At 34.9% G+C, this 9,522-nt stretch overlaps 1 protein-coding gene across 3 annotated transcripts; it reads left to right on the top strand.

The window, feature by feature from the left end:
* Positions 1-423: 423 nt before the first annotated feature.
* On the top strand, positions 424-6,639 carry LOC11413678 (vacuolar protein sorting-associated protein 32 homolog 2). 3 transcript variants are annotated; one of them, XM_024773743.2, is made up of 8 exons: positions 424-611; positions 693-821; positions 1,152-1,251; positions 2,016-2,101; positions 4,910-5,001; positions 5,298-5,412; positions 5,546-5,735; positions 5,996-6,639. In XM_024773743.2, the coding sequence occupies exons 2-7, from the start codon at positions 732-734 to the stop codon at positions 5,729-5,731; spliced, it is 669 nt and encodes a 222-aa protein (XP_024629511.1). In that variant the 5' UTR covers positions 424-611; positions 693-731; the 3' UTR covers positions 5,732-5,735; positions 5,996-6,639. The 3 variants fall into 3 exon arrangements, with proteins under 3 accessions (XP_024629511.1, XP_003630667.2, XP_024629510.1); XM_003630619.4 differs by having other exon boundaries at positions 5,991-6,639; XM_024773742.2 differs by lacking the exon at positions 5,996-6,639 and having other exon boundaries at positions 5,546-5,968.
* Positions 6,640-9,522: the final 2,883 nt, after the last annotated feature.

The raw sequence follows: 9,522 nt of genomic DNA, 5'->3' as shown, positions 1-9,522 counted from the left end.
CTCCATTTAAACAGAAGGACTAACTTGATTGACATTTAACAAATTCAGGGATTAAATTGATATTTCGCATAATTAAGGGACGAATTTGGTCGACCCGTGAAAATTCAAAGACAAAGTTGATGATTCGCTCTATAAAATTCTCATTTAAGATATATAGATGCACACATACACTTAAATAAAATATAAAATATTGATGCCTTAAAAATTACGGTGTCCTGGATTGCAGCCCCTGAGCCATGCTGAGGGCTACCCTTGGTTGTATGTACAATCAAGATTTATATGAATAGTTAGTTAGTTTTAATTTGTTGAGAGTAAATAGCAAAATGATAAAGTGGTTTTGTTTTTTTGTTACAAAAAAGATAAGTGGTTTGACCTCCATACAATGGGACCCAGAATATAAATACTAAAATATAATTGAACGAAACTAACTAATCCGTGTGGGTCGCGCTTAGTAGAAGGGAGTAAGCAAGTATCCTTCGCTTTCGTTTTTCTTCTCTTGTTGAAGTACCCATCGCATTCGCACGCGTTTTCATCTCAATTCGTTTTCTTTTCTTCTCTATTATCATCTTCTCCGTTTCTTTCCTCTTATTCCAAACCCTAATTTTCAACAGGTTCCTTCCTTCATCTTCTTCTCATCATCATCATTCCTTTTTATTAAAATTTCATAATTCTCATATTGGATTCTGTTGCAGGAAGACCGGGTTTCAATTCAATTTCATAATTCTCACAAGATGAAATCATCCATGTTTTCAAAGCTTTTTGGTAAAACTAAACAGGATCAACAAGCCAATACTCTATCAACTTTAGAAAAATTAAATGAGGTAAATAAATAAAACTCCTAATGGAACTCAATTTTTCTTACTGAATTCTGCATAATTCATTAACATAACTGTTCACTCTTTAAACTGCTAGCACTCGATTACGTTTATATTGTTATTCGGAATATAGTTTTGTTTTTCTTAATTGATAAGCAACGTTATTGTGGATGTTGAATATCAATTGTTCCATATCTCAATTAAGCCTATAGTTATAAGGATACTACTTTTTGTTCTATAATAATAATAATTTGTATTTAGTTTCTTTCTTTCGGTGGTTTACAGTTTGAGGGAATTTTTTATAACTTGAAGTATTTTGTTGCTTGAATTATGTAGACACTTGGAATGCTAGAGAAAAAGGAGAGCGTGCTTCTTAAAAAGGCTGCAGCTGAAGTTGAAAGGGCTAAAGAATTCACAAGAGCCAAGAATAAAAGGGGTACGTACCAAAACCTTTTTTTAAAGAATATAAGTGGGAGTGGGACGCATAGACCCTGTTTCTATAGCAAAAGATGAAATTAAATTATTATTTTTTATGTTTGTTTCCATATATTATTTCGGAGAACTTATGAAAATAAGCTGAAAAAAGCTTATTAAGCGCATCATAAGCTGTTTTTATAAGTTCTCCCAAACACTAGCACAAAAATTATGCCGGTAGATAAACTCAAATAAGTTAATCCAAACAGAGCCCATAGTGTATCCCTCCTTATGACTTGCACTTGTGTTAATTTGGAGAATATAAATGTGTACTTTGCTCAAAATCAATCCAGCCTTCATTGAAGAGAAACTTGGGTAGCACCAACTGTAGAAAAGAGGGTAAAGTTTCTTCATAGGTGATTGGTTTGGCAATCTTTGGAGATGACCTATAGAAGCAGTTAAGGACGGCAGATCAGGTAGTTCGGTAGGTTTAGGGTGCCTACTACGACATCACTTTATAAAATGTGAGCTGATAGAAAAGGAAAGACTAGAGTGAAAGTGGGAGTGACTGGGTGAGCAATGAGCATATACAAGCTTTACCTGATCATTCTATTGTACATTTTACCAAATTTCTATAGATAAGTTTTACCTGGACATTTTATGCTAAAAATATCTCAACACACAGACGCACCCCTCTTTAGAAATTCATTATTAGTGGAGCAGGTTCACGAGTCAAATATATTAATCTCTAGTAAAGTTTTCTTTTTGAATTTCTATCTATTGCAGCGGCGATACAATGTTTGAAAAGGAAAAGGCTATATGAACAGCAAGTAGAGCAGCTTGGAAACTTCCAGCTGCGTATTCATGATCAGGTGACAGTGCCGCTTCTTATTCAGTAACTACAATTTCATATCCAGCAGTTACATTCATTATTTTCAAAAGTGGACCAACCATTAAATCGCTAAAAAGATTCAAAACTGGACTGACCATTAAATCGCTAAAAAGAAAGGTTCAAGTCTGCTTAGTTCAACCACCATTTTGTATATTAACGTAGATATAGACTCACATACACTCTATTAAACCTGATCAGAAGCCCAACCACCTGTCAATTTTCTACAAAAAACCTGCCCAAAGGCATTTTTATAGTTTTCTACTTTTCTTGCAAAACTTAGGCATTTGACAATTTTCTCCTGATGGCTTTCATGCGATTTTCATGCAAAAACATGGACATTTCCCTTAAGTGGATATTTTTCCCCTGAGCTTTTGCGTTGGTGCTGCACCTAGTAATGCTATGTAATCATATGAAAGTAAACAAATATCATACTTACGGATCTGTGTGTGAAACATGTATAAATAAATAAAGAAAAATATAAAAATATCTACCATAATTCAATGATTTATTACATTACTGGTATGAAATTCAAGTGATATACTGATATTATTTCTAACATACATACTAGTATCATATATAATGAGAGCAGAAGGGGAAGACAGGAGATTAGTAGCAAAATCTTGTTGCATTACAAATTGTTGTTTTTCTCATATTGATTCTAAATAAATTGGTAATAAAAAAATCATTATTATTATATTATTTAAAGGACCAGTTCAATCATTTGAGCAATGAACTGTGACTTGTTCATGCGGGTTGACTGGTTGACTACCAGTATGGTGCAGGAGGGTTTTATTAGTAATTTAGTAGTATTTATTATTTAGCCAAATCTTAGTAATTTTCTAGAACTTTCTATTATTATTTCGTTTTATTTTATTTTGGCCCACGGGTTTGTTATTTCTTTCACTATATAAGCAGAACTTATGTAGCCTAAGAGGCACACTTTTTGATTCAATAAAATTATTTGAGATTTTCTCTCAATTCTGGTGGATTCCGGAAACCCTTATTTTGATAGGTTTGTCGCTTGCAACCCTATTTTCACAAGTTTGTCGCTTGCAAACTTGTTCTTTTCTATCTAGGTTTAGCGCTTGCTAGCCCTACGCTTCCGTATTGCGTCAGTTGGTATCAAAGCAGGTTTCTCCTACTTTTCCTAACGGATCAGCCATGGGAGATCAACTGATGACGAGGGCAGAGTTTGCCGGCATCACCGCGACTCTTACCACGGACATCAAAGCTCTGTTAGATCAGATGTCGGCGTGGACATGTAAGGTTTACAACAACAACAGAAACAATCCGAACAGAGGAGAACCAATTCCGGTTATTAGGGTTTGTAATAACATCCCTATTATTGTTACGTACCGAAAATCAAAATATGTCAATGAATCTGATTTGGAATATTATGAGTGTAGATATTACAACAAGTTGACGGATGATTACTACGAGATTGAAATCTCCGATTCGGTATATCGTTGTCCGTTTTGTTACAACAAAGATTACTCCTAGTCCGACCTTTTGAGACATGCTTCCAGAATAGCTGATAACTCACGTAAGAAGGTTAAAGATATTGCTAGACATTCTGTTTTGATAACATATATTCTAAGAATTCTTACGACGTTGAAAGAGGAGATCGACGTTGCTCGTACGACCGAAGCGTTTCCGACGTCTGTGAAACCATGTGCTCATCAGTCTCCACAATACTAACAACAGGTTCGGTGACTGAATGTTCTTCGACCGGTTTCACAGACGTCGGAAACGCTTCGGTCGTCCGAGCAACGTCGATCTCCTCTTTCAACGTCGTAAGAATTCTTAGAATATATGTTATCAAAATAGAATGTCTAGCAATATCTTTAACCGTCTTACGTGAGTTATCAGCTATTCTGGAAGCATGTCTCAAAAGGTCGGACAAGGAGTAATCTTTGTTGTAACAAAACGGACAACGATATACCGAATCGGAGATTTCAATCTCGTAGTAATCATCCGTCAACTTGTTGTAATATCTACGCTCATAATATTCCAAATCAGATTCATCGGCATATTTTAATTTTCGGTACGTAACAATAATAGGGATGTTATTACAAACCCTAATAACCGGAATTGGTTCTCCTCCTCTGTTCGGATTGTTTCTGTTGTTGGCGTTGTTGTTGTAAACCTTACCAGTCCACGCCGACATCTGATCTAACAGAGCTTTGATGTCCGTGGTAAGAGTCGCGGTGATGTCGGCAAACTCTGCCCTCGTCATCAGTTGATCTCCCATGGCTGATCTGTTAGGAAAAGAACAGGAGAAACCTGCTCTGATACCAACTGACGCAATACGAAAGCGTAGGGCTAGCAAGCGCTAAACCTAGATAGAAAAGAACAAGTTTGCAAGCGACAAACTTGTGAAAATAGGGCTGCAAGCGACAAACCTATCAAAATAAGGGTTTCCGGAATCCACCAAGAGAAAATCTCGAATAATTTTATTGAATCAAAAAGTGTGCCTCTTAGGCTACATAAGTTTTGCTTATATAGTGAAAGAAATAACAAACCCGTGGGCCAAAATAAAATAATAATAGAAAGTTCTAGAAAATTACTTCCATTTGGCTAAATAATAGATACTAATAAAACCCTCCTGCATGACAGTACTTCCATTTTTTGCACTGTTTTTTTAGGGTTGAGTTGACCGATTGGAGGATCAGTTCTTAAGTTTTCTCGATCTGAGAAACCAGTTCAGTCTTGTTCCGATAACTATGAGTGCAACATGATTCAGTTTTTAAGTGTCTTTGATATCTTATGCTGGTGATATGTGTTACAGATGATAATGCTGGAAGGTGCCAAGGCAACCACAGAAACAGTAGCCGCATTGAGAACTGGAGCGGCTGCTATGAAGACTATGCAACAAGAAACGTATGTAGCACTACTTATGTTTAAAAAAATTGTGATCTTGTTCTTGATATATATATATATATATATATATATATATATATATATGTATGTATTGCATGTTGGTATATACTTGGTGTGTTAAGGCTTGGTTGTTGTTGGTATATATCTACTTGTTTTAAAACCTGAAAAAATTTATAATATTCTTTTGATGTGGAAAATATTCTTCTTGTATGTAACCTTTTTTTGTTTAACGCTCTTTCTTATCTTTAGGTTAGTGATTTGTGACTTTGTTGAGTTGCAATATTATATTTTTTCAGGAATATTAATGATGTTGACGCAACCATGGATGAGATTAATGAACAGACTGAGAACATGAAACAGATTCAGGAATTATTGTCAGCTCCAATTGGTGCAGCTGCTGATTTTGACGAGGTTATCTCTAATAATAATTTGTATTTTCACTCTGCTATGGAAATTTATCTTTTGATAGATTTGTCATTAAGCGTCTATTTATACGTATTTTGTGAAATATTCGGTCAGCATTCTGAATTTGTTTGCCATTCAGGATGAACTGGAAGCAGAACTTGAAGAGCTAGAGGGTGCTGAGTTGGAAGAACAGCTTCTTCAGCCTGCAATTACAACTCCAGAAGCCTCGGTGCATGTCCCAGCTAGGCGGCCTACTCGTCCGGTGCATACAAAGCCCACTCCTGAGGAAGAATTGGCAGCTTTGCAAGCTGAGATGGCACTTTGAGCAGGTCCCTTTTCTCGGCTACGACACTATTGATCTATTCTTATCTATGCATTAATATGTTTGTCTGATTGGTATGGCAATTAATGTATAGCAGTTGAATGATTTGTGGATTCTTGTTTCATTTCAACGTTTGCACAGTTGAATTCTGCGGTATGATAATATTTTGAAATGAATTGCTTGAAGCTGCTTGGCAGAAAAATATGCCTGTCCTGTTTTAAGCAGTTCTTGTTAATGATATATTGCTTCTCGCTTTGGTTAGGTCAGAATTTTGCAGGCATTGATGATGAGAATGATACGGGGCATACATAAGAATTGGAACCAGTGACTTGGAGAATTCTGCCTCTCTCTGTCACTTTTATCTTCGGAAATTATTGAACGGAGGATGCACATGTAGATTATAGATATTGAAAATTAATTTTGCCTTTGATGTCACCTTGCTAGATTTTTTTTTTTACGCAAAACAAAATCAAGACAATTCATTCAATAAAATGTTCCAAATACAATGATTAATAAACGTGAAAACGTTGCGAGTAGCATAGTTGGTACTCTGATATTAGGGTTGAGCACCGGCCGGTTTACGGCCCAAAAATGGCACAGTAGATGAAACCGAAGTCACCAAATTGAGACCCAAATTCGACCGTTGATTGGCTCGGTTTTGGCGGGTTTTGGATGTGTAGGTCGGTTTGTCCGGGTGGGTTGGATTGGTTATGGGTCTCAACAATGGAAAAAAAATGTAGAGAAATAGAAAGAAGAGGTGAATGACTTGGCAAAAAACCGGAGAAAGCTTCTCTCGGGTGCTTGTTTCTTTGTTTCTCTTTTCTAGAGGATGCTTGCTTCTTCTCTCTTGTATTCGTAAGCTCAAGTATCAATGTATCATTTCTTGTAATGAAGAGTAAATTAGATATTCAGTCCCTTAACTATTTAAGAGGTTTTATGTTGGTTATATAATTAATTTTCGTTACATTTTGGTCCCTTAACTCATCTCCGGCCAAATAAATCCATTTTGTTAACCTTTGTACATTAACATTCATCATCCTCTTCATCATCTTCATTCTTAACATTGTAGTCAATCCCAGATAGCGGCGTGTAGCGGCTGATCCTGAAGGTGGGACAACATGATAGAGTATAGCGGTATGACAAGTAGCGGTCCGTGATGTTTGACTGTTTTTTGGACAAATTACATGAATAATACCTACAGTATAAAAAACATATTTAATACAAAATATATAAAATTAAATATAACACTCAAATCTTATGAAACATTCATAAATCAGAACACCAAAGAATAAAAGAAATAGGACCGAATAAAAAAAATCATAAAACAAGAGAACAAAATGATCTGAACAGTGGAAAAGAATCGGCGACAGCGAACGTAGGAAGAGATTGTGTGAGTTCAGAACAGAGAAAGAGAAAAAAGATCTCAAGGTCGTGTTTTCCAGTTGGAAGATAGAATAATGTGTTTCGCGGTGCAGGTGGACGAGAGGAAGAGTTGAAAAATGTTAGGGTTTACGAAATCTCCAAAATGTCCTCAATGATTTTAAAAATTGAGTCAATTTGGAAATTTCCTGCTATAATCAAGCAATGGTCCCAAATCCGCTAACCGATAAGCCGTTATAGCAGTAGCAGATGCTATTTGATTATGTACCGCTACACTACGCACAACCGCTATCGACCACTATTGACTACTTTGATTCTCAAACCAATAAAATTCATCACATTCATCATCAAAACTCAAAAAATTAAAAAATAAATAAAAATCCATATTTCTTCTAGGTTCGAATTGTAACACAAAATTCCAATTTAACACTACAACATCACAGTGCACTTATTCTTAGTTCATTCTTTCTCATAAGACAACTTAAACTGAAACCCACCAAACCAGAATGAAGATGCAAGAGTGAATGGGGGGTGACGGTCACTCCTCTAGTCTATACAAAGCCATCAAAGAAGTCTTCCCTAAAACACTCATTTTAAAATCCCCACCAAGCTCCAATTTTGATACAAGAAACAGAAACCCAAACGCCCATTATTAGTTCAAAACCAAAATGAGAAATTCGAAAATAAGGATAAAATTAGTTTTGATTAATTGTGTTGATTTCAATAGCAAAATTAGTATCATTTACTAAAATACCTTTATTAATTGTAGTTAGTGGCGTAGTTAAGTTGGATAAAATTCAATAAATAAGAGTATAATCATGGAAAAAAGAGAAACAAATATTTTAAAGTGACATGAAAATAATAAACATATTATTTTGAGACGAAGAAAAAAATGATAAAGAAACAATTATTTTGAGACGAAAGGGAGTAAGCTTGAGAGAAACAAATTGATCTTTAATTAATTGCGATGGTATATGGAAAGTCAAAAGAGAAACAAGACGTGACACTTGCAAAGACAAGGCATATGCACTGCACACATTGGACAACGTCTTGAATATCAAACTTCAGATTACTAGCATTCATGAGTTTAAATTTCCACCAATATCATCTACTACATGCTTGAAATCCGTCTCTATAATATTAGTTACGATTACTAGCATTCATGAGTTTAAATTTCCACTAATATCATCTAGTACATGCTTGAAATCCATCTCTATAATATTAGTTACCCTAATTTAAATATATATGAGACCCACATAATTTGGTGGGATCCATATAAATTTTATCCAATTGAAGAAAATGTATGTTTAAATGTGTGTTGCTAGCATTCATGAGTTTTTTTATCCAAAGATACAATATTGAATGAACGCTGTTTAATCTTCAAGCGTAATGGAATTGAAATAGTTTTCTATGGTATTGATTCATTTTTGTTACCTTTTCTCCCTTAACTTAATGCGGCTTATGACGGACAATATCCGTGTTGCTTATAACCACAAAACTTGATACACAATGAAGAAACGGGAACCCAGTCCCAGACTGTGCAAGTGGGAGAGCTAACAATGTTTAAAGGGTGGAAGGGAGGTGTTTGTCAATTTATTAATAAAAATAAGGGAGGTTATTATTGTGTCATTTAAGAAGAGTCTAAGAAAGATGAGTGTTATTTGAACAACTAATTTGATTGATAATTACTTATTTGACAACCATACGTTTACAAAGAAATAATAGGTATTTGCACGAAAACCATAGCCATAAAAAGATAAAAATAATATGAATATGAGAGAGAAAGTTGTCACCAAATGGATGTTCAAATATCATTTATCTTTAACAAAACGGGTTGCACTTTGGTGACATTGAAGTTTGATGGCATTGGTAACATTTGTTATCTCTCTCATAACCATTCATTCTTTCATCAAAATTAATTTATACTAATGTCACCAATGTCACCCAAGTATCTTCTTAAGAAAACCTTGGGATGGTTAGTGTAATTTAACTTAATTTATTAATAAACCAAATATTTTTATGCAAATCTCAACTCCAACATCTTTATACCCCTAATCGCAGCTCCAAATTCAGCCAATAACGCAGAAACTTCCTTATCCAAATTCAACTCAAACACACAATACGTTTGCACACACAAACACGCTACCAAATCTGTGATGCAAACTTCCTTCAAAAAAATAAAAAGAAAAAAATCTGTGATGCAAACTCTCGACAGTATGAAGAGGCAGAAAAAACAGATAGCTCCTGTTTTATCTAAATCTCATTTGCTCAGTCACTCATAATCAAAACCGACCATTATTCATTTGTTGTTATTCGTTAATGTGATGAATAACGTTTATAGTCCCTCCGTCGCTATATATAAGACCCTTTTGTCAAAATCACGGGAATTAAGATAGTGGATATTTGTATTAAAG

This window comes from Medicago truncatula, chromosome 8 (genome assembly GCF_003473485.1).
Source record: "Medicago truncatula cultivar Jemalong A17 chromosome 8, MtrunA17r5.0-ANR, whole genome shotgun sequence".
Classification (NCBI taxonomy): Eukaryota; Viridiplantae; Streptophyta; class Magnoliopsida; order Fabales; family Fabaceae; genus Medicago; species Medicago truncatula.
The sequence above is the reverse complement of the archived record's forward strand: the minus strand, read 5'-3'. Positions and strand labels throughout refer to the sequence as shown.